The sequence below is a fragment of the Prionailurus viverrinus genome, chromosome A2 (genome assembly GCF_022837055.1).
Source record: "Prionailurus viverrinus isolate Anna chromosome A2, UM_Priviv_1.0, whole genome shotgun sequence".
NCBI lineage: Eukaryota > Metazoa > Chordata > Mammalia > Carnivora > Felidae > Prionailurus > Prionailurus viverrinus.
The window spans coordinates 98,787,547-98,805,406 of NC_062562.1; the positions used below are offsets into that span (position 1 = coordinate 98,787,547).

Below are 17,860 nucleotides of genomic sequence, written 5' to 3' on the forward strand. Positions count from 1 at the left end.
AAAAAATTAGTGGATTACTTAGAGATATTAACAAAATGTGGAGGTTATAAGTGGGAATGACAAAGTCAGTTACTTGGTGGGGAGTGTCCAGGAACTGAAGGACATAATTCATAAGTATAAACTAGGTGGTGGGGGGGAATAAATGAAATGGGTGTTTTTTAATTGGTTTTTCTTTATACTCCACAACTACCTTATAAATATTCTTGGTTACAGTAGTCAATATGCATAATAAAAGATCCCATATAGAAAGTTAATTGATAGACGTTAATACACAGTTACCTTCAAAGAGTTCTTGAAAGGTCAAAAATAGGCAAAAGAAATGGTTTCTTGGAGAGAAAATTCACATGACTTATAGAAAAAGATGATCAGAGAAACGATCATTTAAATTAAATACCCATCGGATTGCCAAAACTTTTAAAGAATTCCACCAACCAATGTCAGCCGTGGTGTGGGATACATTGCAGGTGTCATTGTACATCACCACGTTTTTGAAAAGTGCATACTCATCTGTCTCTCCCAAATCAAAAATTGTAATCTTTCTAAAAATACATCATGAACATAGAAATACATTTGATTTGGGAGGCTCAATCTGTTATAACTCTTGGTAAGCACCAGAGCTTTTTTCCTGATATTTTCCTCCTTGGTTTCCTTTCCTGAACCTATCGATTGCTAGAATTATCTTCCACAGACTAGTCCTAAGCACAGCTCTTCTAGAAGTTTTGGGGTAAAAAAATGGAGTACCTAGAAAGTAAAAAAATACCAGTAGAGGCAAAAAAAAATAGGTCGATCCTGCTAATTCATCATCAAAGGTAGTTCTCAAGTTGGTGGAGGGCTTGCATGGTGATTTTGGCCTACTTTCAAAAGAATTAAAGACTTCAAAAACTCTCACTAATTAACTTAAACTGTGGATTATAATGGCACTTTTACAGATACACACTTGTGGCAATACCATCTCTTTAGAAAACTGCATATAGACCGTAATTGAAGACCATAAGAAGACAAAACAGCAGACGCATATATTTTGGAGCAATAGACTAATACTTTTGGTCTACTGTTTATCAGACATCACTGGTTATCTGTAAGAACTTACATTATAGTCAGGGAGTATGGATCACTCACACATGAAATATGACTCCTAAATTTTTTTGTGGCTAAATATTATTTAGATTATTTCTCTCTTTTATTTCTAACTTATTATGATTCTTTGAACTCAGCAGATGTTTCCTTTCAGATGGGAGGAGGAGAACATGGATTTAGATTGTGCTCCACAGTCCACTAGCAGTAATGTAGGATTAAAATGTGAGAATTCCATCCTTTCCCGAATGCCTCCCTGGTCTGCTGCTCTCTCTTCTTTGGGATTAAGCTCTCAGCTCAGGAAACAAGATGGGAGGTGGGTAGCTTCTTCTCCAGAGGCCAAGTACTTGGGCTTCCCCTGAAGCCTTCCTGGGCTGAAGGTGCTTCTGCATAACAAGGAAGAAGCAGTTCATTGAACTTTGATTAAGTAGTAATTTTATAAATAGTCAGTTACTAGTACAATAACCACTGTTAGATACTATGAGCAGATAAAAGCGGTGAGTCACATTTTTTTGTTCCCCTGATAAAAAATTTCCAACCTTCTGTGTTCATTGACATTCATCCATTCATTTATGTGTTTATTAAACAAATAGTTATTGAGCAGCTACTCTGTGTCAGGCATTGTGCTAACGGCTGAATATACAATAATTAACAAGATTCCGTCTTTTCCCTCAAGGAGTTTGCAGACGAGATAGAGATAGAGATAGAGATAGAGATAGAGAGATAGCGATCTTATTATTAGTTTGTGTTATGACAGATCCTGTCTCTGACACCCCACAATCGTCACCTTCAGTGACTGGGAAGGCCCTATTCTCTCCTGCCTTCCCCTCTCAGGCTCTGTTATACCTGGAAAGATGTCAAAGAGACCATCAGTCAGCTGACTCTCAGCCTATTACCAGTTGGTACCTTGAAAGTCAAAGGTCTAGTCTTCAGCTTTCTAAGTCCAGAAACTTAATAACACATTCAGATTTAATCAAGTTCAGAGTGACTGATTCTTGCTGTTCTAGCTTAGAAAACACTTATTTCTAGACCAGAATACTAATTTTCTGATTTACTTTGGGAGGTACAGTTGACATAATAACCAACATTATTCATATGTTCTGTTCTCTCTCCCCTGCTTGGTAGGTTCATAAATCAGAAAGTTGCTCAGTGAGCATAAAATGAGAGTAAAGTTAACTGGATGTGTATACGGAATATGCTCATTAGACTAGGCTGACTGATGAATGGCCTATTTCACCGCAGCGCCACTGTTACTTAAGCATTTTTGTGTCCCTCCAGGACTCTCCCTCCCCACTTCCCAAGAAACGGACCTCAGTATCATTAAAATGTTATGACATTGCAGGGGCTGATACAATGTGGATTATCAGAGTGGGATCTACCTTTGTTGTCCTCAAAATCCAATTTGAGGAATAACATTCTGTAAAATTCTTAAGTCCCTTGCAATATAAGACTAATCTATTTAGAGCTGAACTCAACAGAGGTTAGGTATGGTTAACCCAATTTCCCTCCGTGTGTGTGTGTGTGTGTGTGTGTGTGTGTGTGTGTGTTCACATGTGAGGTTCTTACAACTCATTGGCTCATCAGAAAAAGAACTAGAATGAGGTTCAGCAAGACCTCAGGTCTACATTCTTACGTAACTCTCTAATCCTGGGAAATTGTGTTCTTCTTCAAACCCAGATTAAATCTCACCTCCTTTAGTGGACTCTTAGTATACTCTCCCCATTTCCGGGCACAGTGAATTATTCACTTCTCTCTGATCCCACAGAAATTTTCACACTGTTACCTGTGCCTCTATCACTTTGTGTATGATAAGTAACCTAGTTGTCAAGGATAAGTCAGTTTTCTCATTCATCTTTTTCATCTTTATGTTCTTGGCCCCCATCAAAGAGTGTGGCATATAATTGATGCTTCATAAGTTTCTTGAATAAATTAACAGGCATGCCTCTCCAGATAACCAATGCAGGTTATCAAACCAAATCTGGTCCCTACCTGTTTTTATAAATAAAGTCTTGTTGGAACACAGCCATACTCATTTGGCTATATACTGTCTACTCTGATGCTACAATAAGCAGAGTTGAGCATTTGTGACAAATACTGTATAGCCCAAAACCTAAAATTTTTGCTATCTGGCCCTTTACAGAAAAAGCTAGACCCCTGGTCTGGGCCTTTATGTGCTTCTACTCATCATTGCTGTATAAACTCTGAAAATATCTTAGTCTCTGGTTGCCATTTAGATTTTTTTTTAAGTAATATGCCGTTATGTTTGGTCTATTAATTTACTGCAAGGTAATAATTAAGTTGTAGCTGTATTTCACTACAGTTTCAAGGCTAACAACGTGCTGGAATTATTGAACAACGAATTGAAGTTGGATGTTTTCTAAATTATGTCAACACCACATTCACAAATCATCACTTTGTTGTATTTGAGGGACCTCAGTGGAAAATAGGGTATAGAGAGTCCCCATTGTAACTAGATAAATGATAAACATCTATCCCCACTTCAGTTAAAGCAAGAGGAAGTATAAGATTATTTGCAGAGATTTGTAAAACAAGTTATATGACAGTAGAAAGCATGAAAATATTTTCCTCATGCTCATTCTTTGAGTAGCCTAATAATAACATTTTGGTCTCTAAACTTCCATAACAATGGGCTTTTGTTCAGATAAGGTTAAAAAGAATAAATTAAGCACTATCAGTTTTCTACTTGTGATTTCTAGAGGTTATTATTCAAAGTGTATATAGGCCTGTTAGCATATTGCCTGACACAGAACATGCCTTCAAAAATATTTGCTGAATTGGGGTGCCTGGGTGGTTCAGCATGTGAGGTGTCCAACTCTTGATTTTGGCTCAGGTCATGATCCCATGGTTCAGGGGCTCCACACTGACAGTGCAGAGCCTGCTTAGGATTCTCTCTCTCTATCCGTCCCTCCAAAAAAAAAAATAAATAAAATAAACTTAAAAAAAAGTTGGCTGAATTAATGTCCTGGCAAGTAGAACCTGGCTTTGCAAAATCTTTACAGGATTCATTTATTATTGATATAATGCATTAGGCTCTTATACATGTAGAAATTATAAATTTTATCATTGGTGAGAGGAGGGGCCAGGTTACATCTAGCTGAGATTGGTAAATAAGACGTGACAAGGAATGTACAATTAGAGTGAGCATTGAACTATTTGGGTGGGGTGAGGGGAAGGATGGGAAAGGAAGGCAGATAAGGCAGGGCAGTGGCATTAGCAGAGACAGGCACACAGGAGATGGCTTGAAAGGAATGGGGCTGCCCCAGCCTGCCTGAAGCAGTTTGTTTATGCAGTGTAGATGATTGCAATTAAATTGAACAGGAAGGTTAAATCATTAGCTGTAGGATTTAAGTGCTGTAGATACGTCTCTATATTACTAGGCAACCACAGATGTTTGAACAGAGGGATAAAAAGGAAAAGACATTAGGTGTGGGCAAGATGAGTCAGGAGACCCTGGGAGGGATAACCTCTAAAGAGGAACAATAGACAATGGCAGAAAAGGGCCATGCAAGAACCCCTGAAGTGTAAGTTGCCCAGACACAGGGGAAGAAAGTGAGGAGGACAAAACTGATCACAGGGTTTCTAGCCTCCGAAAATATGGCCCTGTCATCAATAGAAAATAAGGAATCAGAAATATTATGGGAGGAAGATAATGAACTCTTTTTTTTTTTTTTTTTTTTTTTTTTTAATAAAGAAGGTCAGGAGAGAAGCTGGTCTGGAGGAGCAGCTTTGGGAGTCCCCAGAGGAAAGGAAGAGGGAGTCAGGACTCTGACTGCAGTGAGAGGAAGGAGAATGCAGCACAAGACAAGAAAGAAAGGCCTTAGCATGTAGCTATGGGGAGATCATTTACTACCTTTAAGAATGAAGGCAGGGTTGCCAAAGTGTAAAGCTGCCGTGCCCAACCTGAGGGCTCAGACTTCCAATTGCTCTTGAAGGTAGTATTGGAGAGATTTCAAAAAGCCTGATGGAAATTTTATGTAAACCTGAATCAATAAACAAAAACAAAATTGCTTTTTTTTTTTTCTTTTCCTGAAATCCAGCCAATCCAGTGTTGGTTTTTATGTAGACTGGAAGTCCTAATAGGCATTAAAGATGTATTTGATTGATTTAAAACAGGGAAGTGCATTATTACTTAATCTTGCCTCTTCAGCCTTGTGAAAGCCTTCATTTAAGTGTTCCTTGGAACACAGTTTGGCAAATGTGTGAGATAATGACATGAGGTTGCCTAGCAGCAGGCTCTGTAATGGGCAGAATCAGGCTTTTAGTCCCAAGATGCCCAAATAACTGGAACACTAATAGGTTACAGAATGTTTCCATGTACATCGTCTCATCTGGTCCTCTCACTACTCGTTAAAACATCTCCCAGCTACCTCTAATTCAGAAAGTAATTAGGCAGTCTCCTTTTAAACTTTGCACAGTCCTAGCCATTAAGAGTCACCTTAGGATTGATCTGAAGGAATCTGGCACCTTTTTTTTTTCCTTTGGCTTCTATTAAGAAAATCGAAATCCTACTTTTTAAAAATTCTATGTCCATTAGCAAAATCACCTCAGAAGGTATTTGTGCCATGACTGTGGAGTTTCTTTATGTGTATATCTCATATCTGTGGCTATTTAATCCTGTTACCCTGGGTGATGATGCAAATATTCATAATAAATATTTGAGACAAGAAGTGGATTTTGATGTGGACATATCTCTGACTCTTCTGTTCCATTAAGTACATTCCAAGGAATTATTGTAATCTAAGGATCATTAAAAATATGAAGAGCTCATTCCTAAAAATCTTGAGAGTTTGTAAACATCTTGTGCTTCTTTAAGAGCTTTGAATGTAGACTCCTAAATAAAAACTGTGTGTGCACTTCATGTTGTGTGTGTGTGTTTAGAAATTTCTCCTGAAATACAACTATAAGCAAAATTAATTAGCAAGGTTAATTAAACACTTCTGTAGGAGCACTTTTCTGTCTATACTCCATACCAGAAAATTGCTGGAATATTTTTAATTTTACAAAGATAGAGACAGACACCAACAGACAATTAGGAAAGAGTAGTTTCACACACCAATATGCATCAAATTTAAAACACCCTTTGTTAGTCATCTCAGATGACTGGATGTGCTAAAACTTAACACTGAACAACATCCTTTGCTAAATAGTTCCAGATAGAACCTTATGAATTATCTACTATGTTTAAGGAGGAATAAATGCCACCCATGGAATCTAGCTCTTATATTTGACATTGAACGCCATTCTCAAAGCCTCTCCTCTGATTGGTTTTTGGCATCATTTTGAGTATTCCCATCCCCCAGCAGCTGCTGCCCTTGAGAGCCAGCATAACTCAAAGAGGCAAAGATCATTCAGCTTCAAACACTGAGGAAATTTTGGCATCTTCCTCATCATAGGAGGCCAGCCAAGTGCTCCAACCCAGCTTCTAAGAGAAGCCTTTCAAAGATATAAATGTTTTATAGCTGAGCCCCAGCTTAAAAAGTCTCCCCCATGATCTGCCCTCCTCAGTTCCAGAACTGGCCACAGGCCATTAGCAAGGGAGAGACCAGAAAGGAAGGCTTTGACTCTCACTTTCTCCCTGAATCTCCCAGACTCTCAGGCCTGACTTTCTGTACTGGACTTGGGAGAAATAGGGGAAGTGGTCTGGGTTCCTGTCAGAAGGCACCAAAACCCAAAGGCAGGAAAGGTATGAAGCACAGAGCCCAGGCATTATTTCTTTTTAAAGTGTATTTATTTATTTATTTATTTTGAGAGAGAGAGAGAGGGCTCATGTGCGCCCTTGTGCATGAGGTGGGGTGGGATAGAGACAGAGGGAGAGAGAGAATCCCAAGCAGGCTCTGTACTGTCAGCATGGAGCCCAACATGAGACTCTATCTCATGAACTGTGACATCATGACCTAAGCTGAAATCAAGAGTCAACACTTAACCAACTGAGCCACCCAAGTGCCCCCAGAGCCTGGACATTTGAAACAGAGTTGAAGCCAGAGAAGGAACAAAAGGAAAGTCATATCAGTCCCCTTCTTTGAATGTAAAGAATTACGGGTGCCTGGGTGGCTCAGTTGGTTAAGGGTCTGACTCTTGATTTCAGTTTAGGTCATGATCTCGAGGTTCGTGAGATCAAGCCCCATGTTGGGCTCTGTGCTGACAGCACAGGGCTTGCTTGGGATTCTCTCCCTCCCTTTCTTTCTGCCTCTCCCCCACTTGCATGCTCTCTCTCTCTCTCAAAATAAATAAACTTAAAAAAAAGAATTATTTGATAGTGTTTATTCTTGCTTACTTTGTTCATTCCAATATATCTGAAGCCAAAACTCTTTGTGATGAGTGTTGGGCTTCTGTCCAGCAGGACCTCTCCTGGCTTAACTGAATGTTCCTCAACATAGCTGTGTTTCCTCTGGCTTAAAAAAAAAAAAAAAAAAGGCATACATTATTTTCTTTTATACTTTGGAATTGGGGTAAACTCCTTAGATTCTGAGATGCACTGACTTGACTCATACCCTAAAAAAATAATAATAATTGGTCTTGTTCACATGTGTGTGTATCCTAGATGGTGCCAAAGATCCCAAATCACTAAGGGCATCCAGTTCACTGGTGGTGCAAGGAGGAAAAATTAAGCGCAAGTTTGTGGATCTGGGGTAAGCATTTCATGATGTAACACACAAACCCTCTGTGAAGGAAGGACTAAAAGAGAAAAATGTCAGTTTCCCCTTTCTGACTTTGTGCTGTCGTTATAGGGCACCTTTGCGAAGGAGTTCCAACAAGGGAAAGAAATGGAAAGAAAAAGAAGCCAATAGATTTTCTCCAGGTAGCAGGTATGGGTGGGTGATCTACACTTTCTGGCCCCCTCCCATTGTTCACCAAAATCAGTGGTCAGTATCCATGAGCTGAGGCAATCTACCAAGAAGTGAGATGAAAGAGAAATTGTACAATCAGCTTGTTTTTGTCTTGCCCCAGTTATAGCCTACACTGGCTTTGGGAATATCCACTGGCTTAGTTGCAGAATTACAGTCACATGTGCAATTTCAGTAAATGTTTATCTAAATACAGCATCAATGTGATATGTCAACTGGGCACATTTCAGGTTTTTTGCCTGGCTACCCACAGTACTAGCGTCCTGTTTTTGTTAAGTCTGAAAGGGTAATTTTACATTTAAGAACCTTGTTGGCTTTCAAGACTGTTCTGTCCCCATGCATGAAAGAAAGACCCTCGTCTCTTGCTGGACTTAGCTGTTTAGTTGATTTTTTTTCAGGCCCTACCAACTCTGCTTATTGTTCAATAAAGACTTCCCTGTAGAGCAGTAAGCTTTATACTGCATGCTGTCAACTTTTAACTTCAGATTTGTATCAGGAGACAATAAAGCATGGAGCTTGACTGCCTGGGTTTGGATAAGAGCTCTCTGAGTTATCACCTTTAAAATCTTGGACAAGTTATTTAACCCGTTTGCCTCCACTTCCTCATGTGAAGTAAGGGTAAATAACAGTAGCTACCTAATTACTGTAGTGTAAGGATTAAATGAGTTTTCATACAAAGCATTTAAAATGCCTCTCTCTCTGTCCCCCTCCTGCTCGCACTGTCTGTCTCTCTCAAAAATAAACATTAAAAAAAAATTTAAGGGGCGCCTGGGTGGCTCAGTCGGTTGAGAGCCCGACTTCGGTTCAGGTCATGATCTCACAGTTCATGGGTTCGAGCCCTGCATGGGGCTCTGTGCTGACAGCTCAGAGCCTGGAGCCTGCTTCAGATACTGTCTCCCTCTCTCTCTGCCCCTCCCCTGCTTGTGCTCTGTCTCTCCCTTTCTCAAAAATAAATAAACATTAAAAAAATTAAAAAAAAAAATTTTAAACTCTCTCCGCCCCTCTCCTACTTGCACTCTGTCTCTCTCAAAAATAAACATTAAAAAAAAGTGGGGGGGCACCTGGGTGGCACAGTAGGTTGAGCATCCAACTTTGGCTCAGGTCATGATCTCACAGTTCGTGGGTTCAAGCCCCGCGTCGGGCTCTGTGCTGGCAGCTCAGAGCCTAGAGCCTGCTTCGGATTCTGCGTCTCCCTCTCTCTCTGCCCCTCTCCCACTCACACTCTGTCTGTCTCTCTCAAAAATAAACATTAAAAAAATTAAAAAATAAATAAAATGGTACCTGGCACATAAGTATTTAAAGCTAATAATAAAGATAACAATTTTCTATAATTATTATTTGCAAGTTACAAAGCAGTTTTACATTTATCACTTTATTTGGTCCTTATAAAAAGATTGGGAAGGCAGATAATAAATAATACCATACTGTATTAAGAATTTCACCTTCATAGCATTTAATTGATTTGCCCACAATTATGCAGTGGGCAATTAATGCAACAGGACTTGTGCTTCCTGTCGAGATGTCTTTCCAACACAATGCCTCACCTCCAGTTATTTATGTATCTAATGATGTGTAAATTTCTTTATGAAATTTGGGGATCATCTCATTAGTGTAGACTAAGTAGGAAACAGAATGCTAACAATAAAAAATCGTAAAATCACTTGGGGACCACTTTCCTGTTTTATAGGTTGTCCTCCACTCTTTCTTTTTTTTTTTTTTTTCTTTTTCCTGGCATACAACTTGGTGAGAAATTGTACCTTCTTCCTGGGATTCTGGGACAGTAGGGTGGGGGATGAGAAGAGATAATTCCCAAATTAATTGTGTTAGTCCATTGTTGTTTTGTTTGTTTGTTTGTTTGTTTGTTTGTTTTTAATGTTGTGCACTGGAGAAAGGATAAAAAGCTCTGTTTACATTGAGGACCCCAGTCTCAGGAAAAATAAGTCAATGATACAACACAAAAGCAATTTAACTTCGTGTGGTTTCAGAGTAAGAAATATAAAATAGTCTACTATGTGCCTTAAAATTAAGTTTAGAAAACTATAAATATACTCAGGATTAAAAAAAAAAGGCAATAAATAATGCAACAGGGAGAGAGAGATGCCAAGATACACAACGGGAAAGAAGCTGGGACACCTCTCTGGTAACACTGCGGTCCTTTTGGTCCCTGGACTTCTGAGACAGTCACTACCTGTCACCTTCAGGCTCCACCCTAAAAGGGATGTAAGTGAGTCATCCAGTAGTGGGGAGAAGGTTTGACTCAATTTCATCATAGTGGCCAGCGGGTATCACCCCCTTGTACAGAGTGAACAGCAAGCAAATCTTGATTCTGTTGGTGAGTGCTCACCTTTCTCTAGGCAAACCGCAGGGAGTCAAGGGTGGGCTATCCCTACAGCTAATGCCAGCGTTTGCACCAGCAGCCAGCCAGCTCTGTTTTTAAAATATTAACTCTGGAGTCCTTCTGCTTCAGTGGTCACAAGTATTTACACACATACCAATGCTACAAAATCGTTTTCAATTAGAATCATAAATGTACAATTATCTGTAATTACAGTAAAGTTTTGACAAGACTGACAGGAATTCATAGAGTTGAAATCCTGAAAGAACAAGGGAAGAAGAGGGACTTTTTCTGTGTCACAAAAATGACTTTTTGAGCTGTCACAGTAATTGGTTAACGCTAATCAAATCTAATGACAGTCTGTGTTCTCCTATAGAGATTGATGATGGGCCCAGAACCTTTTAAAACATATGGCAGGAAGCAGAGTTACTGCCCTGTAGGAGCTTAATGCATTGAGTTGGTTTCATGGGGCCCCTGCAGGTAGGTGGCTGATAAGCACCGTGAGCTGCAGGGTCCCCTTCCAGCTATGGAGGACTGGGAATAAACTCATCACCTCCATGCAGCATTCTCAGAAAAATGAGGGAATGATTCATGGATTGAGTTTGTAATCTTATCTCTTAGGCTTTTCATTATTAGGCTGTAAAAATCTGATGAGGTCATTCAATCAGTTATAGCCTGAGGCTGTCGGACTCTAAAGAGGCAAGACTGTTTGCTAAGTTCCGTCTTGGTCTTAGTTTTTTCCTTCTTCAGGAGTTAAGAGTTTACTTTATTGTATTCCTTGTGGAGGCATAATGACTCAAATACATGAGCAACATGAAACAAATAGATAAGGTTAAGTAATTATAATAATAAATAAGCCCTTCCAAAAATATGGCTTGGTTCTATCCTTTTCCAATATGTCCTCAGTGAATGTGGATTTAAATAGGCAGCATAGCAGATAACAAAAGCAGGAAGCATGTAGTTGTCAGAGCTTGTTCAGACCAAAGAGTAAAATAAAATACTATCCTAATTCTAGTGTAAGTAGCCACTGATGTCAGTGGAGGTGCCTGCTTTGGAGGTCTGTGGAAGAAGCTCCCAGTTGAGTTGCTGAATGGGACGATGGGAAGCCCTGTGAGCAATTACGTGTATCTTAGAACAAGGCTAGACATGTGGGAAAATGACAAGGGAGGGAGACGGCACTCCTTTGTGGAAGTGAATTTGCAGTCATCTTAAAAGTATGAACTGTGGGAAATCACGGTGCCGGAATCCAAGCATTCATCCTTGCTTTGCAAGGCTCTGAATTTCTTGGAGCTTCGTTTCCCACCAAAAAATAATTAGGCGGATTCAAACTCCGTAGTCTCTGATCCCCATCCATCTCTGTCTATGCTGTCCAATATGCTAGCCTCCAGTCAGATGTGGCTTTTGAGCACTAGAAATGTAGCTCATCTATACTGAAATGTAGGAGAAAATGCATGCAGGATTTCAAAGACTTAGGATGAAAAAAAAAGTGAAATATCTTATTAAAATGTTATAATACCAATTACATATTGAAATAATAATATTTTGAATATTTTGGGTTAAATAAAATAAAATTAATTGTACCTTTTTCTTATATGACTCCCAGAAAAGTTTGATTTATATATGTACTTCATATTTCTGTTGGATAGTGTCGATCTGTATGATTCTATGTAAAACATCTTCTTTTTGAGTTCTAACTTGTCATTTCATTGATCTATAAATTAGCATGTTTTCATGTTTGTTTATTCTTCTTTTATTTTTTATAATTGAAGTATAATCAACATACAGTATCATATTAGTTTTAGGTACAGTGTAATGATTCAACTCCAGTTCTGTACATTACTCAGCACTCATCACAATATGTGTACTCCTTCTTGTCTATTCTTTTTTAAATCTATACCTGTTCCTCTGTGTTCCAAATATAATTTGTTTATGCAAAGAGGTACAAAAGATACAATAACATAATTTATTTTAAAGGCAAATTGGATAGGGGGAAAAAAAGGTAAAGCAAAAAGTAAGGTTGGTACTTAAAATATAAAGTCTTCAACAACAACTGCATAATAAGTATAACAGTGGATTTCAGTAAAAGCAAAGAGCATGATGTCAGAGTAAAGAGCCTGGATTCAGTCATAGTCATAGCTGCCACTTAACGTCTTGGGCAAGTTCCTTAACCTGTCTGTCCGTTTCCTCATCTGTAAGATGGAAATATTCATACTTCTTCAGGTCATCAGGAGGATTGAGAGTCACATTTAAGCACGTTTTAGGTCCTTAATAAATGTCAACAGTTATCATTACTAGTATTATTATTTAAAACCATTCTGATCAGAGGAATGTAAAACAAAGTATTCTCTGTATCTATTTTGCTGGCCATCTTGTTCATCCATTGTTGATTTTAGTGATATCTTGAAGAACGAGTGGACTGGGGATTATAGTTCAGACAACCCTTCATAGATATTTCTCTCAAGGAACCTTTAGGTAAATCAAGGCATTACAGTGAGTTTGAGAACATTCTAGTGACATGTGCCTGGAGGGCAGCTCTGCCCTGTTGCTGAGCAAGGGCACACAGCCTCTGCTCTTGAGCTGGAGTGGAAACAGTCCCTTTCAGAAGTGTTGATGAGCAAGACGAGCAAATTTGCCTGAAGAGAACAGCACCTCGCCTCTGCCTAACAGAGACACCCCACAGAAGAGCCAACATTTCTCTTAAAAAAATATATTAAAAGTATGCTTTTAAAAGGTGCGCCTGCGTAGCTTGGTGAGTTAGGTGTCCAACTTGCGATTTCGGCTCAGGTCATGACCTCACAGTTCATGAGATCGAGCCCCTCATTGGGGCTATCAGCACAGAGCTCCTTGGGATTTTCTCTGTGTCTTTCTGCCCCTCCCCTGCTCACATACCTGCTTTCTCTGTCTTAAAGTAAATAAATAAACATTTTTCAAAAATTATTTTAAAAAATAGGAAACAAAAATGCTATTGTAAGTGGCCAGAAGAGAATGGCCGTTAGAAAATAGCAAAATAATTTGAGCCTGGCAGGTTGTTGGGTTTTTTTTTAAGTAATTTTATTTAATTTATTTTTAAAGTTTATTCATTATTTCTGAGAGAGAGAGAGAGAGAGACAGAGAGACAGAGACAGAGACAGAGAGATAGCAGGGGAGGGGCAGAGAGAGGGAGATACAGAATCCAAAACAGGCTCTAGGCTCTGAGCTGTCTGCACAGAGCCCAATGTGGAGCTCAAACTGGTGACCCATGAGATCATGACCTGAGCCAAAATCGTACGTGTAACTGACTGAGCCACCCAGGCGCCCCAAGCCCAGCACGTTTTAAAGCAAATATTTAAATCATGAACAATGGTGATGAAAACTCAGTAAAGCCCCTACAGAGTGCTTAATTTTGACAGTATAACTTCTGCAGATTCTCTCCTTCACTTGATATTTTTCATGACCAGAGTTTGCTTCATTCTTAAAAAGGGGATTATTTGAGTTATAAATTAAAAGTAACTTATTAAAGTCTCCAGTTTTTACAACTTACTTTTTTTTCAGTTTCAGTTCAACTTACAAATCTTTTTGTTTTATTTATACACCTAGTAAAATTTTGTAAAAAAATAAAAGCAGTCACTTTTATGGAGACCTCTGAATAATGTTAGCTTAGACTCAGTAGCACAGACTTGTTCCCCCCATAATTGCCTGTCCTGATTTTAGAAAACTGCGTTTATAAATGTAATTTATTCAGTTTTCTTTTTAAGTACTTGCCAGCGCTTGAAACTTGACAAACTTTTACATTCCTAACATGTCAATGCTTTTCCACTTGAAAAAATTTAAAAATCTAGTAGATTAAAATGGTAACATAGTGACTGTAAACATCCAGTGCTCTTATCAATTTGATTATTTTACATCTTAAACAATTAATCATATTAAGATAGAATCAACAGACAAACTTCTCAGATTTCTAATAATACAAATTTTCTTAAATCCTCAGCAATATATTTATTATTCCTAAACCTAACATTTTTATTTTGATAATATCAATTTTATTTTACATAATCTTCTTGATGTTTCATTTTAAATCTTCCCAGGGCGCATGGGTGGCTCAGTCAGTTAAGCGTTCAACTTCCGCTCAGGTCATGATCTCATGGTTTGTGGGTTCAAGCCCCGTGTCAGGCTCTGTGTTGACAGCTCAGAGTCTGGACCCTGCTTCGAATTCTGTGTGTCTGTCTCTGCCTCTCTCTCTCTCTCTGTCTCTGTTTCTCTCTCATCCTCTCTCTCTCAAAAATAAATAAACATTTTTAAAAAATTAAAAAAAAAAACCTTCCCAATATGGAGGGAACTCATTAAAGGAACAGTTTCTCCATCTCATATGAATGTAGAGGAGGAAAAAAAAAAATAACCTTTTTTCCTTCTACCCTCTTGGGTTCTTTGGTTGGAGTCCTGTAAATGAAATTGACAGAAGATAGATTAACAAGAGAAAAGCATACAGATTTATTTAATGTAAGTTTTGTGTGATGCAGGAAACTTTATAAGGAAATGAAGACTCAGAGAAGCAGTTAAGCCTGAGCATTTTAATGCTAGATTAGTTGAAGACTGAAAAGTCTTGGAAAATATGATAGAACATAAGGGTATGAACTAACAGTAGTAAACAGTGGGGAGCTTAGCAAGGCCTATTCGTTCATTCATTCCTTCAGATTTCTCTAAGTGTCCCTCCATCTACAGAGATAAAGATGTTCCTTTCCTCCAGGTATATAGGGAGGGCACCTCTCTTGTAAGGGTCTTATGACCTGCTTCGGGAGCAGTGGGGGAGGTCAGAGTACCTACCATTTGTCAGATTCCTTTACCTTAAAATATTTGCTGTGCCAAGTTACCATATTCTGTGGTTAGCATGTCCAGAAACCCTGTCACAAGTTAAGGTTAAACAGTTACCATCTCATATGGGCTATCGGTTATGGATTAGAGGTTTAGACCGTAACTCAGGGTCTGGAAGCAGGATATGTCTAGGGTGGTTGGCCTAAGCTGCATATGGACACCTGCTTGTCATAGCTGTTAACTGTCAGGGTCTCCAAGTGCCCTTCAGAAGGAGCTGGCTTTAAAACTTCAGTCTCCTTGGTGGATGTTAGAACTTTACAGAATTACTTGATCTGATTTGAGTAAATGGAAGTCTGCAACCCTTCCTCTGATTGCCCCTAACTTTCTCTAATTAACCTCCATAACTACCTGCTTAAAGTCTATATTATGCTTATACTTTTTATGTTCTGCCAGTTCCTGAACTCCTAATTTATCCTGATAACATTCAGTTCTATTCCGAATAACTTCACACACCTTGTATTTAATGTAAGACAAACCAAAAAAAAAAAAAAAAAAAAAGAATTACTAAGGAATGTTTACCTGGGCAACTTAACTTTGGGGTGCTGACCCCAGGATGAACTGGTTTCAAGATGTATGGAATTGGGTTAGCTGCTCTCTAGAGTTGTGAGCTATAAACCACTTAAATGCCGGGAAACAATTACTCCCTCCACCTCACACACATCACACACACACACCCTTGGCAATTTAATATTTCAGAGATTTAATTTGAAGCCATTCTTTTTCTCAGTTACTAACAGTAAAACAATCGGGGTTACATCTGTGACTTGTAATTGCATTTTTACCAAAAATGATAGTGAGACTTTAGTGTACAAGTTAAAAAAGAAGATGAATTACAGAACACATACCTATTTTGACCCTCTGAAAACTATTTTCAGATCCAGTAAACATTCATTTCTACCAATCTTGATTTTTCAAGGGGATTATTAAGGATCTATATGAAGCTTATGCACCTTACACCATAACCAGCTCTCAGAGTCAAAAAAGTCAATAGAGGGAGCGAGGGAGGGAAGAAAGGGAAGGAAGGAGAAAGAAGGGAAGAATTTTATGTTCTTGACAGATTTCTCCACAAAGTGAAACAGACTCTGAGTGGTCAGTAAGGCACGACTATTTCCAAACTCTCTCTGCTCCTTTTGTAGGCCCAAGAATTCATATTGTCCAGAGGGACATTGGTATTTATTTTAGAAAATATGTCTGGTAAGCTGATGGATCTGTAATTATAAAGTAATGGAGAGTTTGCTTTTTTAAGTGAATATACTTTGGGTCCAAGCAAATGGAAGCATACTAACCATTCGGTATACTAGGAAACACACAGAGATTATATCAGTTCATGGGGTTTTAGAGTCGAGGCTACGCAAAGAAATGAGGGGTACAGGATACAGCCTCAGCAGGGGCACAGTCAGTCTGGAAAATCCTCTTCAAGAGAGGCCAGGACCTGGTGGTTTGCAGCTTTGAGGACCATGGTTGTTTCCTTACAAGTAGGCTTTCTTTGCTTTCTACGTGACTGCTCCTCCACTTCTTCCATCATCTTGCATAGAAAGCTGGAGAAGAAAGCCTCTGAATGTCACTGGAATCTGAGCATCCATGATGTCATTCATCACACTCACTATGGCCTCTGGATCGGTCTTCAGTGCTGCACGTACAATTTGTCATGGGATTATTAGTCTTGAATATTTTCCTGGAATTGAGGCTTTTATGAAAAAGTTTAATTAGATGTGGTCTTGGAATTTTGTTTAAAATGTTGTATGGTCAGAATAGATGTTGAACTGAAAGTCCTTTTCAAATAAGGCATTCGAATGACAGCAGGTAGGCAAAAATATTCTTATTTCCCGCCTATTAAAAAGAAAAATGGCTATGGTGGTGACTGTCCCAAAAGCATTGTTTCAAAGGCAGTTCACTGGGAATAGGACAAGATAGCCATGCTGTCATTAATTATAACCTGTTTATAAACTTTAAAATAATATCCATATATTTAAACCCTACTGTGCCTTTTTGAATTATGGGTGGAACTCTTAAAAAAAAAAAAAAAGCTTCCGTGATACTTTGATTAATTGATCCAGAAGTTTGTAACCAAAGGGGGAAATAATCTTTAGGTCCAGTTTATCTCAAACATGTCCAGTTATAAGAATGTGGAACTGCAGAAAAAATATTTTTGTGTTTCTGCACAGTTAGAGGCTTCTGAACATTTTTACTGGACTCTGGGACCTGAGCTTCAAAGTCAAGCCTCAAAAGCTAAATTATGACTGGATAGATAGTGAGAACTGCACAGATTTACCTCCCCAGAGGTAAAGTTTCAAGGAGTAGGATGAGGAGAGAGGATGAGACCCAGCTTGATGGAGACATTCCCAGGGTTGTTCAGCCTGAGCTGTTGGTCTTATCTCCCCCCAAGACAATATATTACTTTCTGAAGGGTAAGGACCAAAGATCCTTCCCTAGTTGAATTTGTTTACACTAAAGAGATAAGATTTCTCTCCCTCTGCCAGAGGGGAGGTAAGAACAGCACTATGTCCCTCTCCTAAATAATCACCCAGATTGGCATTGTTTAGATTCCTTACCTACAGTGTAGACCAAGTATGGGATGACAACTGGTTTTCATTGTGTCCCTCTAGAAAGAAGAAATTAGGGCATGGAACCAGTGCAATCATTTTCTGTAAGTAAATGGTAACTTGTTCTGTTCCAGAAGCCTCATCCTTGCATCCAGGATAATATAAATAAATGTAGATATTATTAAAAACTTTAA

General features: G+C 38.7%; 1 protein-coding gene across 9 annotated transcripts in view; it reads left to right on the top strand.

Moving 5' to 3' along the window:
* PPP1R9A (protein phosphatase 1 regulatory subunit 9A) overlaps nucleotides 1-17,860 on the top strand; it is a 366,748-nt gene that overhangs the window by 339,623 nt on the left and 9,265 nt on the right. For 8 of the 9 annotated variants that reach the window (XM_047848722.1, XM_047848719.1, XM_047848720.1 and 5 more), the window contains 2 exons: nucleotides 7,637-7,724; nucleotides 7,824-7,901. The exons of the other annotated variant lie outside the window; for it this stretch is intronic. In XM_047848722.1, the coding sequence (XP_047704678.1) occupies nucleotides 7,637-7,724; nucleotides 7,824-7,901 (166 nt within the window). The remainder of the gene's footprint in view (nucleotides 1-7,636; nucleotides 7,725-7,823; nucleotides 7,902-17,860) is intronic. 9 annotated transcript variants of the gene reach the window in all.